This window comes from Coregonus clupeaformis, chromosome 26 (genome assembly GCF_020615455.1).
Source record: "Coregonus clupeaformis isolate EN_2021a chromosome 26, ASM2061545v1, whole genome shotgun sequence".
In the NCBI taxonomy this organism is placed as follows: Eukaryota; Metazoa; Chordata; class Actinopteri; order Salmoniformes; family Salmonidae; genus Coregonus; species Coregonus clupeaformis.
In genome coordinates, this window is record NC_059217.1 from 17,124,221 (window position 1) to 17,147,712 (window position 23,492).

Consider the following 23,492-nt stretch of genomic DNA (forward strand, 5'->3'; position numbering starts at 1 on the left):
CAGCTCCTGACCTAAATAGATCTTAGCACAACATTTTACTCAACATATCATATTCCATATTCACTATAACAAATATATTTACTACGACATTAGCAAGAACCGCCACATCCTCAGCCGGCTAATCCAGTGTGTGAAGTTTTGCGGAGTGTTTGAGTTAGCTTTGCGAGGCAAAGATGAAACTGAGGGCTCCACCAACCCTGGTAAGCCAACACTTTTGAGATCAGTCAATAAATGCTTCTGGTATTGACTTATATGCTGCCCCTGTCTTCATGTTGTTGCTGGACATATCTTTTTTTAAATGTGTGTAGGTCACCTAAATCATCAGAAAAATTGCCCCTCCTGAGAATTTTTTCAGGAGCCGCCACTGCTCTGTTTAGCACATGGCCTCACATGTGAATCCTTAAAGAGATGGGTGGGGCTAAGGCATAAGAGGGTGTGAACGATGCTGAATGGGTGTAGACAAAATAGAGCTCCAGTACGTGCACCAAAACATTCAAGGGCCATTTTCTCAAAGGGACCAGGACGACTGATCCGTGTAAAGGAAAGAATGAATGGGGCCATGTATCGTAATTTCCATAAATTAATAAGCTAAAAATAATGATTTTGTAATGTTTTTTTAACATTTTTCTCCCAGTGGCAGTTTTATTTATCATCTTTTCATCTTTTTTTTTATTGGCTAATGGCCAGCTATTACCGGCTAACTGAAACCCTGGTGCGTGTGTATGCGTGTGTGTGCTGTGGCCAGTGGGTGTTATTGGTATGCATCCAACGTAAGCAGCCAAGCTTGGGTTAGAATTCCTTCATGAGAAGCTGTGTGTTTGATAAGTCTCTTACCATCTGTCGAGATGCAGGTTCTGCAGTATGAACTTAGCATGTGGTGCATCTTTGAAGGATGATGTGTGTGTGTTTGTGTGTGCATGTTCAATCTGTCTAAAGAACATAGTACGTGGACCAGTCCTCTTTAGGGAACCGTCAGACCCTCCTCCCTATGACCTCTAACCTGTACTTGTCAGAGGGGTCGACTTAGAGTTAGTGAGAGCATACATTTTTCATACTGGTCCCCCGTGGGAATCGAACCCACAACCCTGGCATTGCAATCGCCATGCTCTACCAACTGAGCTACACGGGACTACCACTGAAATGGGCTCAATTGAATACATTGTCTTTCCTTTGCATCTATAAGAACGCTAAAGCTTCGTCGGGGATTTAACGCATTGTCTCATCACAAGAAAGATTTGAAATTGAAAAAAGTAATAATTTAATACAGTTGAAATGTTTACAAATTAGAAACGCTGAAATGAAAGCAACTATCGAAAATGAACACTCGGATTATAGTGATATTATGTCTGATCTCACAAACAATGTAAAGTATGTATAGATAGGTGTAACCTAGAGCCAAGCGGGTTGATTTTTAATCCAAGGGTATCCTGCTATTGACACACTTGTTGAATCATGCAACAGAACGTAACAACAACAGTAATTAATGAGGCAGTCTAGACAGCACAGGTGAGTGCAGGTAGGCCTAGACAGAGCAAGTTTTTCATGGTTGCAGTCCTGTTCCACCGTTTTATGTTGATGTATTCATATCTGCACACACACCCAGTGTATTTATGCAAATGAGGCACTCTCTCCTTCTCCTTTACACCTCTAACCTTTCCACCTTATCCCCATTTCTCCATCCCTACCTCACTGCTCTCTCACATCTGCAGCTTAGTGTAGCCTCCTCCATCCGTCTACATGTCCTGTGCTGCTGTTGCTGCTGCCTCTGGCACAGAGAGACAGCGACAACAGGAGACTGGGGATGCATACCAATCTGCCTCCCCCAGCTCCCAGAGAGAGACAGACAGAGGAGGACAGAGGTGGCCAGGCATACTAAACACCTCGGATAATAGTAATAATAAATATTGCTGCAAGCGGCAATGCCGGGTTTCAGCTGTGTGCCCACTCTGCCACCATCAGGAGAAAATGGACACATTGCCCTAGGAAGAGTTACTTCTGTACTGTTTACCATGCTTGCCAAATATCAAAACTCAACATCAAACTGATCATGCAATATCATATGATTTGGATGTATTTGGACCATTTTCAATGATGTAGACTACTTTAATCATATTCTATTCCAAGACTCTAGCTGAAACAATATGGCCGGTATGAGCCAATGAGCTTGCATGAATGGTTTTTCCTCTCCAACAGGTCCACAATGTGGCCAAACTCAACCATACTTTACAGGTTAGCGAGACTCATCCTTGAGCATGTGTGCCAAATTTCATCATTGACTCAAACAGATCAAGAGATATAAAATGTGCCCATTATAGCACCATCGTGTGGTCAATCTGAAAAGTCTTGATAATGTGTGCAACATGTGTACCAAGTTTTGTTACAATGCGAATATCCGTGACTGATTTATAGGCATTTTTGTGCGAGACCACTCCCACATTAATGTTTATTGGTCAATAATGGCCATGTTGTTTTTGGTACATGTCTGGAAAATATAGACATAGATGCCACATATCAAGTTTCGTGGAGATCGGCCATTCGGTGCCAGAGGAGTAGCGTTTTAAGTGTTTTTAACCAAATTATAAATGCCGGAAAAACTATAATGGCGGACCTCATGGGTCCTTGAGGCAAATTTGTTCCTTGTGAGGAGAGGTACCTATATGTACCGGATTTCAGGACTCTAGGTCACACGGGGTGACCTTTCAAAGTTAGCATTTTCAATTGCTTGTTATAGTACCACCATGTGGCCAATTGGCATGGCATTGCATGAGAGGGTGTGGCCTTTGGCCGTTTAACATCTTGCAAAGTTGCACCCTCCTGGGCCTTACCATCTCACAGGAATTTGCATTTTTCACTAAATCGGCAGAAGGAAAATAAAAATCAACAGCAACAAATACAATAGGGCTTCTCCAGCTTCCTTGCTGAACCCCTAATAATAATAATAATAATAATAATACAATGGAGACAAAGAAACACACTGTCTGTATCAGGTCGTACAGTTTGTCTAGTCAAGGATAGCTCTGTGTGCACATTTGAGCTCCAACCAGGAAGGCTCTCCTAACCAAAGTCATGTTCAAACCACGCTCTCCTCTACTCCTCTTTCATCTACTCTCTTCTCTTCTCCTTTCGTCTCCTCTACTCTTCAAACTTGAAACTATTTTCTCTCCCCTTCTCCTCTTTCAACTCATCTCACCTCTTCTCCCCTCATCTTCTCCTCTTCTCTCCTCTCCTATGCAGGCTCCCTGCTGTAGACCACCTGCTGTGAGAGACATCCATTATGCAGAGCTGACTTATGGCAGTGTTAGTTTGCTGTGTGTGTGCATGTATACAGTGGGAAAAAAAGGTATTTAGTCAGCCACCAATTGTGCAAGTTCTCCCACTTAAAAAGATGAGAGAGGCCTGTAATTTTCATCATAGGTACACGTCAACTATGACAGACAAATTGAGAAATGTTTTTCCAGAAAATCACATTGTAGGATTTTTTATGAATTTATTTGCAAATTATGGTGGAAAATAAGTATTTGGTCACCTATAAACAAGCAAGATTTCTGGCTCTCACAGACCTGTAACTTCTTCTTTAAGAGGCTACTCTGTCCTCCGCTCGTTACCTGTATTAATGGCATCTGTTTGAACTTGTTATCAGTATAAAAGACACCTGTCCACAGCCTCAAACAGTCACACTCCAAACTTCACTATGGCCAAGACCAAAGAGCTGTCAAAGGATACCAGAAACAAAATTGTAGACCTACACCAGGTTGGGAAGACTGAATCTGCAATTGGTAAGCAGCTTGGTTTGAAGAAATCAACTGTGGGAGCAATTATTAGGAAATGGAAGACATACAAGACCACTGATAATCTCCCTCGATCTGGGGCTCAACGCAAGATCTCACCCCGTGGGGTCAAAATGATCACAAGAACGGTGAGCAAAAATCCCAGAACCACACGGGGGGACCTAGTGAATGACCTGCAGAGAGCTGGGACCAAAGTAACAAAGCCTACCATCAGTAACACACTACGCCGCCAGGGACTCAAATCCTGCAGTGCCAGACGTGTCCCCCTGCTTAAGACAGTACATGTCCAGCCCGTCTGAAGTTTGCTAGAGTGCATTTGGATGATCCAGAAGAGGATTGGGAGAATGTCATATGGTCAGATGAAACCAAAATATAACTTTTTGGTAAAAACTCAACTCGTCGTGTTTGGAGGACAAAGAATGCTGAGTTGCATCCAAAGAACACCATACCTACTGTGAAGCATGGGGGTGGAAACATCATGCTTTGGGGCAGTTTTTCGGGAAAGGGACCAGGACGACTGATTCGTGTAAAGGAAAGAATGAATGGGGCCATGTATCGTGAGATTTTTAGTGAAAACCTCCTTCCATCAGCAAGGGCATTGAAGATGAAACGTGGCTGGGTCTTTCAGCATGACAATGATCCCAAACACACCGCCCGGGCAACGAAGGAGTGGCTTCGTAAGAAACATTTCAAGGTCCTGGAGTGGCCTAGCCAGTCTCCAGATCTCAACCCCATAGAAAATCTTTGGGGGGAGTTGAAAGTCTGTGTTGCCCAGCGACAGACCCAAAACATCACTGCTCTAGAGGAGATCTGCATGGAGGAATGGGCCAAAATACCAGCAACAGTGTGTGAAACCCTTGTGAAGACTTACAGAAAACGTTTGACCTGTGTCATTGCCAACAAAGGGTATATAACAAAGTATTGAGAAACTTTTGTTATTGACCAAATACTTATTTTCCACCATAATTTGCAAATAAATTCATAAAAAATCCTACAATGTGATTTTCTGTTTTGTATGCTTGTGTACTGAATATTAGTGTCATCATCACTGCAGCAGATAAGAGTGTCTGCTAAATGACTAAAATGTAAATGTATTAGGCTAGCAGCTAATAGTGCAAAGACGTCATTGAGCTCTGCAGGTGTTTTTATGTTGGGATTCTTTTTTATGATTCTTTTTTTAATTTATTTGTATTAACCCATTAACCCAGTAACCCTGTTTGGAGGACAACGTTTTTTTACAGCTTTTCTGCTACATATACATACATTTTACATACACATTTTACATACATGGTACTTTTATATAAAGTGGTCACATAACAATAATACATTACCAAAGTTTAATCCCACCCCTCAGCCACTCTCAGCCCATCCCACCTATCACCATAGACCACCCTTGTTTGGTTTCCATGTGCCATATATTTTTCAATTGTGCTGTGGTGTTTTACATACATTTTGAACCTTTCTAATCGTATGGTATCCACAGATTGTGAGCTAAAGACGAAAACCTTTCCTACGAGTATTATTATACTATTTATTGACTGACTATGGCTTTCCAAATCGCCCAACACTGCTATTTGTAAGGTTAATTTTAAGTGAATGTTGTGATTTTTCCTGAACCTGTGACCAGAAACAAGCTACATAGGGGCAATACCAGAATAAATGATCTAGTGATTCTGTCTCTTCGCAGCAAAATCTACAGAGCTGAGATTGTTGTATGCCACATATATATAGCATTCTGTTGGTGGCAATAATGTAATATAATCATTTAAATTGAAAAACTCGAAGTGTTGAATCAAGTGTTGTTTTTTGTTGGGATTCTTACTGCAAACAGTTAATGGCTTATTATACTCATAAAACTAGAAATCAACAGTAACGGGGACGGACAGACTGACACACTGTCCTCCAGACTCACACACCCCATCCTCTCTCTCTCTCTCTCTCTCTCTCTCTCTCTCTCTCTCTCTCTCTCTCTCTCTCTCTCTCTCTCTGTCTCTGTCTCTGTCTCTGTCTCTGTCTCTGTCTCTGTCTCTCTCTCTCTCTCTCTCTCTCTCTCTCATTTCAATTTAAGGGCTTTATTGGCATGGGAAACGTATGTTAACATTGCCAAAGCAAGTGAAGTAGATAGTAAACAAAAGTGAAATAAACAATAAATATTAACAGTAAACATTACACTCAGAAGTTCCAAAAGAATAAAGACATTTCAAATGTCATATTATGTGTATATATACAGTGTTGTAACAATGTGCAAATAGTTAAAGTACAAATGGGAAAATAGATCAACATAAATATAGGTTATATTTACAATGGTGTTTGTTCTTCACTGGTTGCCCTTTTCTTGTGGCAACAGGTCACAAATCTTGCTGCTGTGATGGCACACTGTGGTTTTTCACCCAGTAGATAAGGGAGTTGATCAAAAAAAAATTATTTTTTTATTCTCTGTAATCTGAGGGAAATATGTGTCTCTAATATGGTCATACATTTGGCAGGAGGATAGGAAGTGCAGCTCAGTTTCCACCTCATTTTGTGGGCAGTGTGCACATAGCCTGTCTTCTCTTGAGAGCCAGGTCTGCCTACGGCGGCCTTTCTCAATAGCAAGGCTATGCTCACTGAGTCTGTACATAGTCAAAGCTTTCCTTAAATTCGGGTCAGTCACAGTGGTCAGGTATTCTGCCTCTGTATACTCTCTGTTTAGAGCCAAATAGCATTCTAGTTTGCTATGTTTTTTTGTTAAATCTTTCCAATGTGTCAAGTAATTCTCTTTTTGTTTTCTCATGATTTGGTTGGGTCTAATTGTGTTGTTGTTGTTGTTGTTGTTGTTGTTGTTGTTGTTGTTGTTGTCTTGGGGCTCTGTGGGGTCTGTTTGTGTTTGTGAACAGAGCCCCAGGACCAGCTTACTTAGGGGACTCTTCTCCATGTTCATCTCTCTGTAGGTGATGGCTTTGTTATAGAAGGTTTGGGAATCGCTTCCTTTTAAGTGGTTATAGAATTTAACGGCTCTTTTCTGGATTTTGATAATTAGCGGGTATCGGCCTAATTCTGCTCTGCATGCATTATTTGGTGTTTTTCGTTGTACACAGAGGATATCTTTGCAGAATTCTGCATGCAGAGTCTCAATTTGGTGTTTGTCCCATTTTGTGAATTATTGGTTGGTGAGCGGACCCCAGACCTCACAACCATAAAGGGCAATGGGTTCTATAACTGATTCAAGTATTTTTAGCCAGATCTTAATTGGTATGTCAAATTTTATGTTCCTTTTGATGGCACAGAAGGCCCTTCTTGCCTTGTCTCTCAGATCGTTCACAGCTTTGTGGAAGTTACCTGTGGCGCTGATGTTTAGGCCGAGGTATGTATAGTTTTTTGAGTGCTCTAGGGCAACGGTGTCTAGATGGAATTTGTATTTGTGGTCCTGGCAACTGGACCTTTTTTGGAACACCATTATTTTAGTCTTACTGAGATTTACTGTCAGGGCCCAGGTCTTACAGAATCTGTGCAGAAGATCTAGGTGCTGCTGTAGTCCCTCCTTGGTTGGTGACAGAAGCACCAGATCATCAGCAAACAGTAGACATTTGACTTCAGATTCTAGTAGGGTGAGGCCGGGTGCTGCAGACTGTTCTAGTGCCCTCGCCAATTCGTTGATATATATGTTGAAGAGGGTGGGGCTTAAACTGCATCCCTGTCTCACCCCACGGCCCTGTGGAAAGAAAAGTGTGTGTTTTTTGCCAATTTTAACCGCACACTTGTTGTTTGTGTACATGGATTTTATAATGTCGTATGTTTTTCCTCCCACCCCACTTTCCATCAATTTGTATAGCAGACCCTCATGCCAAATTGAGTCAAAAGCTTTTTTGAAATCAACAAAGCATGAGAAGACTTTGTCTTTGTTTTGGTTTGTTTGTCAATTAGGGTGTGCAGGGTGAATACGTGGTCTTTCGTACGGTAATTTGGTAAAAATCCTATTTGACATTTGCTCAGTACATTGTTTTTACTGAGGAAATGAACTAGTCTGCTGTTAATGATAATGCAGAGGATTTTCCCTAGGTTGCTGTTGACGCATATCCCACGGTAGTTATTGGGGTCAAATTTGTATTTTGTGGATTGGGGTGATCAGTCCTTGGTTCCAAATATTGGGGAAGATGCCAGAGCTAAGGATGATGTTAAAGAGTTTAAGTATAGCCAATTGGAATTTGTGGTCTGTATATGTTATCATTTCATTGAGGATACCATCAACACCACAGGCCTTTTTGGGTTGGAGGGTTAGTATTTTGTCCTGTAGTTAATTCAATGTAATTGGAGAATCCAGTGGGTTATGGTAGTCTTTAATAGTTGATTCTAAGATTTGCATTTGATCATGTATATTTTTTTGCTGTTTGTTCTTTGTTATAGGGCCAAAAAGATTGGAGAAGTGGTTTACGCATACATCTCAATTTTGGATAGATAGCTCTTCGTGTTGTTGTTTGTTTAGTGTTTTCCAATTTTCCCAGAAGTTGTTAGTCTATGGATTCTTTTTCCGTAGGTTATTTCTGTATTGTTTTAGTGATTCACCATAGTGAAGGCGTAGGCTCAGGTTTTCTGGGTCTCTATGTTTTTGGTTGGATAGGTTTCTCAGTTTTTTGCATTCTTCATCAAACCATTTGTCATTGTTGTTACTTTTCTTCGGTTTTCTGTTAGAGATTTTTAGATTTGATAGGGAAGCTGAGAGGTCAAATATACTGTTTAGGTTTTCTACTGCCAAGTTTACACCTTCACTATTACAGCTGAACGCTTTGTCCAGGAAGTTGTCTAAAAGGGATTGAATTCGTTGTTGCCTAATTGTTTTTTGGTAGGTTTCGACACTACTTTCCTTCCATCTATAGCATTTCTTAATATTATTCAGTTCCTTTGGCTTTGATGCCTCATGATTGAGTATTGCTCTGTTCAAGTAGACTGTGATTTTGCTGTGGTCTGATAGGGGTGTCAGTGGGCTGACTGTGAACACTCTGAGAGACTCTGGGTTGAGGTCTGGGAGAGTGTCTCGCTGGTCTGGGCGGGGTGTCTGTTGATCTGTTGCTCCTGTGTGAGGTGATGGGTCTGCGGTTGAGGGCGATATCCTTTAGGGTCCGGGCGAAGATGGGCACTGCTGCCTTGTATAGGTGGACCTGGTCGTAAAGGCTGTTCACGTCCAGGGTGGAGTTGTGGGCCAGGTAGACATTTGATTTTGATGCACAGTCACAGGAAATACTTGCGTTTACCTGCTATATGGTAGCAGGGTGGAAGTATTTTCGTGGTAGCAGGGTTGAGATAACCACTTGTGTGTTGGGGAAAGTAGAAGAAGCTTTTTCTATCACTCCCTTGAGTGCTGTGGCCACCCTTTCCTGCTGTGTTCTCAGGTCGTTTGTGCCTGTGTGTATTATTATGTGTCTGGGTGATCCTAGTTGGTCCTCAGACAGAAGGTCTAGGGCGCGCTGGGTGTTTGGACACCAGAGTTTAGACACTGTGTGTTTGGGAAAACGTTTATTTTCTTGTATGTATTTCCCGTTTGAGTCCAAAAGGAGTACGATCTGTGGCTTGTGTATGTCCTCAGTGGGTGTGGGGGGGTCGTCATGAGGGCTATCAGGGTGGCTGACAGGGGGGGTGGGATCCCCAGGGCTTGGGGTTTTTCATTTGTTTGTCTGGCTGTGTTGTCGAGGCTATGGTCAGGGTCTAGGGTGTACTGTTCTGCTGCGGTGTCAAGACTTTGGCCAGGATCTGAGGTGGGCTGTTCTGCTGGCGTCTCTGCGGGGGTGGCCAGCTCTCTAATGGGTTGTTCTCTGTCACCCATCATCGTTCTCACCTTCTCCTCCAGCACTCTGATCCTCTCCTCTAGTGCTCTGTTCTTCTCCTGCTCCTGCTCTTTCTCCTGTTGAATTTGTCTCACCACAGTCCAGAGTGCAGACATGTCTCTCTCTACCTTCAGCTCTCCAGGTCTAGTTAAGGGGGTGTTGTTGTGCTGGACTGTTGTCTTGGTCTGTGCTGACTGGCGTGTGTTCACCTGCTGTTCCAGCTCCACCTGCCTTACCTCCAGCTGGGTGAATGTATCCTTCATTTCAATGAGGGAGTAGTACTCTGTGCTGGGAAGTTGACTCTCCGCTTGGGGTTGCTCTGTGGGGTTATTTAATGAAGAGGTCTGGTCTGACCCGCTCGGGGTGGGGGTATCTTTCTCAAGGGAGAGCTTCTCCTGCTGAGCTATTTCTTTGATTAGGTGAACGTCCAGTTGGAACTGTTTGGTGTTGCCCTGTACCAATACTGTTCCAGATTTATAGAGATTTATATCAGATGACTCAGAGTCCTCGTTGTCCAGTATCCTGAATTTCCACCCATCGCTAACACCCCCCCTCTTAACAGAGGGGTAGTGTGCTAGTATAGCACTGTGTCATGCCAGGGGATGGTCTGTGTGGAAGATAAGGTTGCTTATGTTCCCATTTTTATAAAAGACAGCAAAAAGTGTCTCCTGATTTCCCATAAGGAGCTTCATTTTGTACTCTTTTCGTGTCTTATCATTCTTTACATTCAGAGGGTACTGTATTTTAATGACCTCTAAACAGCGGGAGGGTACTTCTAAGGCCTCTCCATTTGGTTGGGGTAGACTGTGCGACTCTCCTGCCATTGTTGGGCTCAAGGGCTTTGACACCTCTCACTTCACACGTCAGTGCTAATTGAAGTTGTATCTCTTTGTACTAGCAAGCTTGGTAGCCTTAGCATTCAGTCCTTATAATGTAAAATATATCATTTTAATGTATTTTTCTTCTTGGTTTTTGAAAGTAAAAAATAGCTTCAGACTAAACATTACTCACTCAGTTCCAGGTTGGATGGTGTTTTCAGGTTTCTGTTTGTTTGCCAGAGCATTTGCTGAATACCTTGGGAATAGTAATCCTTGGTAGTAGAAAGCCTTCCAGGTAATTCCAGGTAATTCCGTCCATAATCAGGTTGTAGGTTTGGAGTTTAGATTTGTAATGAAGGTTATGTTGTGGAGGGTAGCAACCCGTATATGTCCCTGCCAAAAAATCCAAGTTTATCTAACTAAATCTATATTTTTTGTAAAAACATGCTGAAGAATGCAGGAGCAATGTCTTTGAGCTCTCTCTCTCTCTCTCTCTCTCTCTCTCTCTCTCTCTCTCTCTCTCTCTCACTCACTCACTCACTCACTCACTCACTCACTCACTCACTCACTCACTCACTCACTCACTCACTCACTCACCTCAGTCAGTCACCTCACACAAATCCAATGTAGTGTGCAGTTCTGATCAGTGGGCGTTGAGTACTGTACAGGCTTCCAGCTGTGCTGATTGGGTCTTTAGAGAGAGAGAGAGAGAGAGATGAAAAGCTGCTCAGACTGAGTGGAGCCATTACTGGGGGGACAGAGAGAGAGGGGGACAGAAACACAGAGACTCTGGGGTCAGCTGGAATGCTGTGTGTGTGTGTGTGTGTGTGTGGAGCTGCTACACTGTTCCTTTAACTAGGTCTACTGTAACCCATAATGTGCTTAAAGTATAGAGTCTTAATGAAGCCACATTTTCATTGTTCTTTCGGACACTGAAAGAGTGTATGGCGTGTTGATAGAACACATTATGGGAATATGTGTTCATCTGCTTTCAGATGTACTGGAAATCTGCTCCCAGTTCAGTGCAAACTCCTCATTGGCCCTCCAATTGAATGTACTGTAATGTACTGCCTCGGTGTGTGTGTGTTGTTGTCGTTTTTAAGTGTGTTTGTGGCTCTTCTCTAAGTGTGTGTGTGTCTCCTCTCTCCTCAGCTGTCGGACCAGCAATAGGAAGAGCCTGATTGTGACATCCAGCACCTCTCCTACACTACCCAGACCACACTCACCACTACATGGACACCCAGGTAAGACACAGACACACACACACACACACACACACATAACCCTCATTAAAAGGGAGACTTTATATGGTCTTTCTTAGAGTACATTTATTCCATTGCAGTTCATCATAGCATAAACAAACAGCATGCTGTTTCTCTCTGGGGATTTTCAGCAGAAAAGTCCACATGTGGTCCACCAGAAATACAGCAGCACATCGTTGTTTTCCATAAGTACAGGGAGTAGCCAGTCAAATAGAAAAAGTAGCCAGCCAGGGAGTTCCAGGAAAATTGCAGAATGAGCTCTATTTTGGTGGCCTCTGGAACATTCTAATGCCTTGATTCCATCCAAAATACACAGCTAAATTATTGAAAACGTTAAAGGGATACTTCAGGATTTTGGCAATGAGACCATTTATCTGCTTGCATAGAGTCAGATTAAATTGTGGATACCATTTTTTATGTCTCTGTAAAAATCCTCACAGCCGTTTTCCATACTAAAACGGGAAGTAGAACTTGGTGTGCACCAGTTTACCATGTACAGTAGGCTTCAGTTGGCTCACCATGTGAGTCATCAAAATTACGATCTTGCGTTTGGGCCTTTCCGGCAGTCTTTGTGGTTTTCATGCCGGGAGGCATGAATCGTACAGTTGTAAACTAACAAATAACTTTTCAAGTTAGACGCCATGTATATTAGATAATATACAGCACCAACTGCATAAATATCTGATAGGGTCCATTATCTGCTACCTGGACTTTAACAACCTTACCTCCCAGATTGGTAAAAATAGTTGTGGTATTGAGTAGAAAGATGAATTTACAATTAAAATGACTGAAAATGTATGAATTCAGTGTGTTAGTTGTTTTGGATATTGTCTAGGCCTAGGCCTATATGATCAGGATTATTTACTAAGTAAGATAACCTTTTTTAACATTAAACCTGTCTTCTCTTGAGATTAAAGTCATATTTGTAGTTTTACTGCAAGATATGAATTGCCACAATGTTATTTGTTCTTAAAATTATGTATTTTATTGGCTCTGCTGCTGTGGACACATAGGGTAAGGAAACCAATGTGTCATTCTGTAATTTAGGTGAACTATCCCTTTAACAGTTTGGCCTGTCAATCAATCACTTTGGGTGGTATTGTAAGGGGATGGGGCAGGATGTGTGTAAATCATAGAGTTAGTAGGGGTTCAGACCTGTCAATCAATCACTGTGGGTGGGACTAGATTAGTAATCTAGTCAAAAAAATTATTCTAGTTTACTTTTTGAATGTCATTTATTGTAGCAAAATGTAATCTAGTATACTCTTTCAATGTAGTTTATAGTGGCAAAAACCTAAGGAAAAGGTTGAGTTCTGTCAAGTAAATATGTACTACCTGTTGAGAAACAAAATAGAATTGCTGGAAAATGGTTTTAAAAATGCAAACATTTTCAGGGGGAGGACCCCCAGACCCCCCGCCAGATTGTGCACCCCCACTTTTATACAGTGTCAGGCGCCCATGAATAGACCTACAGCTATGATTGAAGAATGAGGCAGGTGTTAAACAATCAAATCAGTAGGCCTATATCAATATATGTAATACTACCATACAGTGCATTCGGAAAGTATTCATACCTCTTGACTTTTTTCACATTTTGTTACGTTACAGCCTTATACTAAAATTGATATATTTTTTTATAATCCTCAACAATCTACACCCAATACCCTATAATGACAAAGCAAAAACAGGTTTTTAGAAATGTTTGCAAATTTCCAAAAAATAAAAAACAACAACTGAAAAATTAAATTTACATAAGTATTCAGACCCTTTACTCTGTACTTTGTTGAAGCACCTTTGGCATCGATTACAGCCTTGAGTCTTCTTGGGTATGATGCTACAAGCTTGGCACACCTGTATTTGGGGAATTTCTCCCATTCTTCTCTGCAGATCCTCTCAAGCTCTGTCAGGTTGGATAGGGAGCGTTGCTGCACAACTATTTTCAGGTCTCTCCAGAGATGTTCGATCGGGTTCAAGTCCGGGCTCTGGCTGGGCCACTCCAGGACATTCAGAGTCTTGTCCCGAAGCCACTCCTGCGTTGTCTTCGCTGTGTGCTTAGGATCAGGTGAACCTTCGCCCCAGTCTGAGGACCTGAGCTCTCTGGAGCAGGTTTTCATCAAGGATCTCTCTGTACTTTGCTCCATTCATCTTTCCCTCGATCCTGACTAGTCTCCCAGTCCCTGCCGCTGAAAAACATCCCCACAGCATGATGCTGCCACCACCATGCTTCACCGTAGGGATGGTGCCAGGTTTCCTCCAGATGTGACGCTTGGCATTCAGGCCAAAGAGATCAGTCTTTCATCAGACCAGAGAATCTTCTTTCTCATGGTCTGAGTCCTTTAGGTGCCTTTTGGCAAACTCCAAGCGGGCTGTCATGTGCCTTTTACTGAGGAGCGGCTTCCGTCTGGCCACTCTACCATAAAGGCCTGATTGGTGGAGTGCTGCAGAGATGGTTGTCCTTCTGGAAGGTTCTCCCATCTCCACAGAGGAACTCTGGAGCTCTGTCAGAGTGACCATCAGGTTCTTGGTCACCTCCCTGACCAAGGCCATTCTCCCCCGTTTGCTCAGTTTGGCCGGGCGGCCAGCTTTAGGAAGAGTCTTGGTGGTTCCAAACTTCTTCCATTTAAGAATGATGGAGACCACTGTGTTCTTGGGGACCTTCAATGCTGCATAATTATTTTGGTACCCTTCCCCAGATCTGTGCCTCGACACAATCCTGTCTCAGAGCTCTACGGACAATTCCTTCGACCTCATGGCTTGGTTTTTTGCTCTGACATGCACTGTCAACTGTGGGAGCTTATATAGACAGGTGTGTGCCTTTCCAAATCATGTCCAATCAATTGAATTTACCACAGGTGGACTCCAGTCAAGTTGTAGAAACATCTAAAGGATGATCAATGTAAACAGGATGCACCTGAGCCTAATTTCGAGTCTCAAATGAAAGGGTCTGAATACTTTTGCCCAAATTCCTAAAAACCTGTTTTCGCTTTGTCATAATGGGGTATTGTGTGTAGATTGATGAGGGGAATAATGCATTTATGGCTGTAATGTAACAAAATGTGGAACAAGGGAAGAATTCTGAATACTTTCCGAATTTGCTTTTAGAATTTTCTCTATTTTCTTTTATTATATTTTGGACCAGAATGAGGCTCTCTCTCCACTACCTATTGTTCTTGCAGTGAGGATTCAACATCTTCATAGAATGTTTTCATAATTTATCTGCAGATAATCGGCAAAAAGCAGTAGTAGCCTACCAGTATGCAAATTAGGGAGGTAAATGAACGACTCTCTCACCGATGCGTTTGTATTTGTATTTGTATATATTAAGGATACCTATTAGCTCTTCCTGGGGTCCAGCAGCATTAAGGCAGTTATATACAATTTAAAATATTACATGACATTACACTTTTCACAACACATTAAGTGTGTTCCCTCAGGCCACTACTCTACTACCACATATCTACAATACAAAATCCATGTGTACGTGTGTGTAGAGTGCGTGTCTTATCATGTGTATGTGTGTCTGTGCCTGTGTGTGTGTGTCTCTTCACAGTCCCTTTACACAGAGCTTTACATGCATATTATTAATGTTAGCTCTCGGTGTACATTTAAGGGCCAGCCGTGCTGCCCTGTTCTGAGCCAATTGTACTTTTCCGAGGTCCCTCATTGTGGCACCTGACCACACGACTGAACAGTAGTCTAGGTGCGGCAAAACGAGAGCCTGTAGGACCTGCCTTGTTGATAGTGTTGTTGAAAAGGCAGAGCAGCGCTTTATTGGACAGACTTCTCCCCATCTTAGCTAATGTTGTATCCACATGATTTGACCATGACAGTATGATTTATGAATAGCAAAGGGATATACAGTATATTGACTTTATTCAGTCAAGTCAACACCTTTTATAAACTAGTCAACACAGCTGTTCGGTCGTCAATTAAAGAACAGTAAATAACCTATGAGCCCCTCTCTCCGTGGCTGGCTATAGGTCTATGAAACATGCGAAAGAAAATGAATGTGCCACAAAACAATAATTAAGTGGATTTCAACTCATCGTTACCACTTACATTACATGGGACGTGTAAATTCACTCACAGGAGACAATGAAGAGGCATCATGCTCTCTCTCCTCCGTGAAAATCTATTTCACTGCAGCCAACCACAGAGCATAAAAATTACACAGGTACAGAGAGGCGGGACAGACAGCAGTGTTTTGCTGTCATCGCTTGCTTTGTGACAGAGGCGCCTGTCCTATCAGTAGATCACTAGAAGATGCATTGTCACGATCGTTGACAGATGAAGCGGACCAAGGCACAGCGTGATAAGCGTACATTCTTTATTAGTGTACACAACACGAAGCAAAACAATAAACAAACGATACGTGAAGTCCTAGGTTACAACACAAACCTCTACGGAACAAGATCCCACAATAAACTAGTGAAAACAGGCTACCTAAGTATGGTCCCCAATCAGAGACAACGAGCTACAGCTGCCTCTGATTGGGAACCACCCTGGCCAACATAGATCAAAACGAACTAGAACCAAAAACATAGAAAACAAAACATAGAAAATCCACACCCTGGCTCAACATATAAGAGTCCCCAGAGCCAGGGCGTGACATGCATATCGTTCATTCTAGTGGGAGAAAGGCTATACAGACTTTTCTGATAGCAAATTGAAACTTTTAAATAAATAAAGATTAATTAGTTAATTTATGAAGTGGAAAAAGTAGCCGGCTGACAATGAGTAGGGTGTCCAATCAAAAATGCATATTTTGACCATGGGTAAAATACTATATTAATTTTGTAGATAATCCTCTATGAAAACCAATGGTTCAAACCTTATGGCTCTATCATAATCCGTTCAAAGGTTATTGGAGTTTTCACCCTTGTAGGATGGCCAGAATTAGGGTGACTAAATCAATAGAGGCCAGAGAAAAAAAGTGGTCAAAAATCTGGAAAATTCCGTCAGCTAGGCTGGATTCTGTGCAAGAACTACCTGACCGGCTCACTTTCCCATTGAACTTTTCATATTTTTTCTTGAATATGCAGGACATAAATTAATATAGAGGTAAGATGGACATCGATTTTGAGACATGACATGTACAGTAGTATACGCTTGTCATATTAATTAGAAATTCTCACAAAATCAAGTGTATCTCTGTGAAATGTCAATGGCGCACTGATACCAAGCTTTTTATTTTGAAAACCTTTTACATTTAATTCAGCTCGTGTCATGCTAATTTAGCCTTTTGCGACCTGCAGAAACAACTTTGAAGACGTCGACCACAAAATGTAAAAATCCTCAAAAGTTACGAGAAACCTGCACTGCTATGTCAACAAAGCTCAGTGCTTATTATCGGAAGTATTAGTTTGAGAAATCCGACTTTTTTGATATAATGCTAATGATATGTTAGAGAAAGACCCAACTGAATGATTCAGAACATGAATAATCATATTTGCCTTGGTAAAATGTATTTATTAACATAAGGAAGTTAAATTTAATCACCAAAGCGTGTTTTCATGCACTCTGGGCAGAGTGGGTGGACACCTTACAATGAGTCTGTTACTGGCTGTTTAGCCGTTTAGCTGACAAAACACTGTACATACAATTATATATTTATTTGCATACGACCCAATTAGGAGCTGAGAATACACACTGAGCTCTGCACAGTCAGGGACTAGTGGCTCTGCTGTTCCTGTGACATTAGAGTGTGTGTGTGTGTGTGTGTGTGTGGATAGAACCGGAACCACTGCATGTGGAGACAACCGTTCCATAACATGGCAAAGTGCCAACACAGCATGGATCCACCCATCAAGTCACACATACAGAGAACACACATTCAGTAAATTGTGTTCACTGGTTGTGTAGTCAGAGTCACTGTCTCTGGGGATTGTGTGCGTGTCTGTGTGTGTGTGTGTGCGCTAGGGGTGTGAACGGTTAAACGTTAAAACGCTTAAACAAAATTGGGATCCTTAATGTTAAGGATAATCTCTAATGGAAAAACAATGTTTTTTTGTGTTTTTTTCCCCCACTAAATTGTTATCTAAGTGCAGCTGGCTCGCCTGCTCTTACTCTTTGCTAATGATGTGAGTGTGTGTTCAGTCTTCGGTCTGCTGCGTGTAGAATATCCTAGCCTATTCATTGATAGGCCCTGCTTTACTGAAGTTGCGAAATACAATATTCCATTGCGAGATACAGCTTTTGATTGCCGATAGATAGGTCTAGTGCATGGTTCTGACTCCGTCTGCCTGGTGGCCGACCTGCCTATACTGTGTCCCTCCCCTCTCTCTCCCTCCCTCGCTAGCTCGCTATTAAAGATTTGAGTGGTTGTGTTCTCGGAAGTACGGCAACTAATCTGTCTCCTCCATTCCAAAAATACTGAATTTTAGGAGTCGATTCCTAGCGGAAGACGTTTTCTTTCTACTGAATGTCTTGTTAAGTCACGGTATTTAACAAACTTTAAAGTGCTTTATTAGGAGAGAGTGGTCTGCGTGCAGGCTGCGGGCGGCAGCTCAAGATTATTTGATTGACAGTTCTGGTCACCTAGTGATGGACGTTAATCCCGGTTCAGAAGGGGCATTCCTATACAGACAAGTAAAATGCCTGTTCAGTGGCGCTTCAAAACTATATCCAGAGAAGCTTTTGTACCTTTACAGACAAACAAACATGCCGTAGCCGAGGCACTTTCAATGGTATTTAAATGCGGTAGATATAACTTCATTGCCCGGCCCTAGCGGTCATACGTAATAGGACCATTAATCTGCATTGTGAATTGATGTGGAATTGTATGTTTTTTTCTGAATTTTCTGATGTTTAAACGTTAAGCAAAATTGTCCATTTGTCACATCCCTAGCAGGCACATGCATGCGTGCCTGTGTGTTTCTCTCTGTTCAAGTGTGTCTCGAGCCCTGATGTAGCAGCCTAATGTAATCTGACAGGTTTAGGTGAATGCTCTGACAGCTTGTCATGCCGCCCACCACAAACACACGCATGCACGCACACACACCCCTCTTCCAAAGAGATAGAGATAGAGAATGAGAGGAAAGTGTAGGAGAGATAGAGAAAGGATGAAAGGAGAGGGAGAGAGTAACCGACAGACAGGAAATCCCAGCACTGTCGCAACAGGGGCTGTGGCTGTGTGTTCTTATTGGTGGATTAAAGTTGAGCCTAGTGACATTTACTGAAATGCAATCACAACCAGCTTATTTCCTCAACAGGAAATAATTAAACTGTATAGGCTGTGTCGTGGAAATTCTAATCAAGTGAGAGAGACTTTGCCGTTTCTTCAAACAATCATCTTCATTTGTTTTTTTTGTTTTTTTATAATATGTTTATTATTTTCCAATAAAAATAAAGTAAAAGAGACAGCAATACAAACAATGACATTCATTGTACTGTTGGATGGGATGGCCAGTTTAGAGGACAAAACAAAAGTTAACTCACACATACACAAAATAAAACAAAATCCTATTAGGTGGTACGTGTATAAGAAGACAGCATATAGTCATTACAAGCAGTGTAGTTCAGCCAAAAATAAATATTGAGTGGAGTACAGCACAGAGTAGCAGCAGATCGTCAGCCCAGTTATGAAGCGGGACTAGACCATTTATCCAGTATCGGCTGCCATATTTTGTAAAACAATGGACTTCTATTGGAGGTGTTGTATCGAATCTTTTCCATATGGATTACATTCCCTAAATCCCGTAACCACATTTCAAAGGTAGGTACAGTCTCCAATTTCCAAAATTGCAATATGAGCCTTTTGGCTAATAGAGTACAAAGAGAGACAGCTTTCCCCTCCTGGTTATTCCCATCAACTGTACCAAACAGAGCGATCAATGGGTCTGGGGCTAGAACTCTATCAAAGGCCTTAGATAAGTAATCAAAAATGAGAGCCCAGTAAGCCTGTAATTTAGGGCATGTCCAGAATAAGTGGGACAACGTCCCCTCCTCCTGCTTGCACCTCTCACACAGTGGTGAGGTGTCCGGGAATATTTTATGCAGTTTTACTTTTGAGTAGTGTAACCTGTGTATCACCTTAAACTGTACAAGGTTGTGTCTGGCATTCACTGAACTGTGGTTTATATTCCTGAGAGCTTCTATCCAGTCCTCATTTGAGATTTCTGAACCAAGTTCTTGTTCCCAAGCCCTTTTAATGGTGTCTGTGGATACCTCTATGTGGGCCTGTAGCACATCATACAGTCTGGAGACCGACCCTTTTGAATGGGGTTTGACAAGGATCAAGCTATCTAATGTAGGACTATTTGGCTTCATGCCATACTGTGGGATGTGTGTCCTTAAGAAATTCCTGATTTGGAGGTATCTGAAAAAATGTGTTGTTGGCATGTTGAACTTTGCCTGTAGTTGTTGAAATGAAGCTAACTGACCATCTATGTATAGATTACCAATTGTTGTGAGCCCCTTCTCCCTCCACTGTGAAAACACCACATCATCCATTGCAGGGTGGAAAGCATGATTCCGGCTAATCGGGCTGTCTATGTACACAGTGGGTATGTTAAGAAAATCCCTAATCTGTTTCCAGATCCTAAGAGTATGACAAATGACTGGATTGGAGTCATAAGTGGCTTTTTTCACATATGATGGGCTATTAACAAGTGCAGGGAGTGAGGAACGTTGACAGGAGGCCTGCTCAATCAAAAGCCATGAAGGCATATCCTTCCGTCTCATCTCAGGTAAACTTTCCCTCCAGAAAGACACAATGTTCAGATTAGCAGCCCAATAATACAGTTTGAAGTGAGGAAGGCCAAAGCCCCCTCTATCTTGTACTTGCATAAATGCTTCTTTGCAATTCTGGCTGCCTTGTTATCCCATAAAAATGGAGTTACTATTGAATCCAGTTTCTTAAAATAGCTTTGTGGTATGAAATTGGGTAGACATTGGAAGAGGTAAAGAAACCTGGGTAGGACAACCATTTTAATAGCGTTTATACGACCAACCAAGGAAATAGGCAGAGTTTTCCAGAAATCTATATTTTGTTTAAGCTGATATATTTTCATGTCCCAATTCACTTTCAATAGCTGGTCAAGGTCTCTTGTCACTACAATGCCAAGGCTTGTGAACTTGTCCCTCACTGTTCTAAGCGGGGTAGATTGCAGAAATTGCATATCCACAGGCCGTGATATTGGCATCATCTCACTTTTTTGCCAGTTTATCTTGTAGCCAGAGAAGGAGCCGAATGTGTTTATCAAGTTAAGTAATGGTGGAATAGACGTTTTAGGCTTGGACAAAAACAAAAGAACATCGTCTGCATATAGGGAAATTTTGTGCTGTGTGTCTTTTATTTTAACAGAAGCTATATCGGCACATGCCCGAATGCGCGTAGCAAGGGGTTCCATGGCTATAGCGAAGAGAGCAGGCGAAATAGGGCACCCCTGTCGGCACCCCTTGAACAGGCGGAATGACTGCGACATTTCCTGATTGGTCACCACGGACGCCATTGGGTGTGCATAAATAATTCTTATCCAATTAATAAATTCCTTTCCAAACCGAAATGCTCCAGAACCGACATCATATACTTCCACTCAATCTGATCAAACGCCTTCTCTGCATCAAGAGCTATTACCACTGCCTCAACTTTATGATCATGATACATTACGTTGAAAAGGCGTCTCAAATTGTAGTATATATGTCGGCCCGGGATAAAACCTGTCTGGTCAGGGTGTATGATGTCGGAAATATATTTTTTCAATCGGTTTGCCAATATCTTTGTCAACACCTTGTTTTCTATGGGGAGTAACGACACGGGGCGATACGACGACATCTCCATGGAATCTCTATCTTTTTTCAAGATCAGGGCTATTGTAGCCTCATACAGTGTTTGCGGGAGTTTGGTATTTTCTTTGGATTGTTGAAACATTCGCAGCATAAGTGGAGATAGACTAGCGCAGTACTTCTTATAGAATTCTATTACATATCCATCGGGCCCAGGGGCCTTGCTGTTTGGAAATTGTGCTATCGCTGTGTTAATTTCATCTAAGGTTATCCCTGCATCGAGTGCGGCAGCTGCCCCCTGTCTAGTTTAGGAAGTTCACAATCAGCGAGAAAGCGTTCCATAGTTTGTGGATCAGTAGCATCGCATTTTGATTGGTATAGCTCTGAGTAAAACTGTGCAAAGCATTTATTAATGTCCTGCGGATCTGTTACTATTTTACCCTTCTTGTCTTTTATTTTGTGAATAGCTCTAGATGCTTGTACATGCCTTAGCTGTCTTGCTAATAATTTATGTGGTTTGTCCCCCAGTTCAAAATAACTTTGTTGCGTTCTAGCAAGTAAAGAGCCCACCCGTTTCGAAAGGATGGTATTGTATTCATACTTTAACTTTGTGATCTTCTCAAGGACTGTATACGAGGAATTTGTCCTAAAAACGTTCTCCTGTTCCCCTAACTCTCTTTCAATTTCTCTCAGCCTAGTATTGGCACGTTTCTTCCTCTCTGATGTATAAGAAATAATGTAACCTCTAATCACAGCCTTTAGAGATTCCCAAAGGGTGGAGTCGTCAACATCCCCCGTGTCGTTAGTACTGAGGAAAAAGGCAATCTGCTCCTCCAAATACTGACAAAAAGCCTCATCTTTCAACAGGTATGCGTCTAAGCGCCACGGTCGCCGACCTGTCGACATATTGTCGAGTTTCAGCACCATGGACAGAGGAGAGTGGTCCGTAATTAGAATGGGGTGATAGGTAACCGACTCAGCTGCTGAGATTAGTTTGGAGTCCAACAAAAAATAGTCAATTCTGGAATATGATTTATGAACTGATGAGAAGAAAGAATAATCCCTGTCTGTTGGGTGCGTCAGTCTCCAAATATCGACAATGTTAAGGTTTGTCATCAATGTATTTAGACAGACACTGGCATTTGATTGTTGAAGTGACCTTGATAGCTGTTTATCTAAAAGAGGGTCTAACGTGCAGTTAAAGTCACCTCCAACAATAACACTTGTATCCGAGATATTTGGTATGGCCTTAAATACCCTTTGAAAAAATAATGGATCATCGAAGTTGGGTCCATATAAATTGACCAAGGTTATTGGTTTTGAATTCAGTGTACCAGCCACAATAATATACCGACCATTAGGATCTGAAATCGAGGTTGAGTAAACAAAAGGAATGTTTTTCCTTATCAGGATTGCTACCCCTCTCGCTTTTGCATCAAAGTTAGACTGGTATATCTGACCGATCCAGCCGACTCGTAGCTTGACCTGCGCGGGGCGTTTAAAATGAGTTTCTTGAAGAAGCACTATGTCAGCACCCAGTGATTTAAGATGAGAAAAAACCTTAGCTCGTTTCACGACATGCCCTAATCCATTACAGTTCCAGCTGACTATCTTTATTCCACCTGGTCTACTCTGTGCTCGGTCACTATGTGGCATTTCTTATTTTAAAGCAAATTGCTGCTGTCATACAAAACCCAGAAGAAAAACGTCCCGCCGTGCGGGAGCTTGTCATGCCACCTGTACTAATAAACGTGAACATAAAACACAGACCCCAACCCCCCTCCCGTCCCTTTACTGAGTGACTTCCCCAAACGAAGCACTCCTTGGCTAACACACAAACGTTAGGGTGTCTAGACATAAAGCTTGAACTAACTCGTCGTCTATAGATGCTCCGCATATAAACTAATATTAAGTAACACTTAACTTAACTCTCATGTTAGGGGGTGAGTGGCGCTAAAACATGACATGCCAGACAATGCTATATTAGCCACAACATCTCACCTATCCTATAAGTCCCAATTTCTGATCTTCTGATCGAAAAGACATAGGCCGGAAATTCAATTCACACACATTCCTGGCCTGTATTTGGCCATTTAGCCT

The 23,492-nt window shown here is 42.0% G+C and overlaps 1 protein-coding gene across 3 annotated transcripts in view; it reads left to right on the forward strand.

The window, feature by feature from the left end:
- LOC121540426 (microtubule-associated serine/threonine-protein kinase 2-like) overlaps positions 1–23,492 on the forward strand; it is a 166,115-nt gene that overhangs the window by 60,991 nt on the left and 81,632 nt on the right. For all 3 annotated transcript variants that reach the window (XM_041849287.2, XM_045207755.1, XM_045207756.1), the window contains one exon: positions 11,557–11,648. In XM_041849287.2, the coding sequence (XP_041705221.2) occupies positions 11,557–11,648 (92 nt within the window). The remainder of the gene's footprint in view (positions 1–11,556; positions 11,649–23,492) is intronic.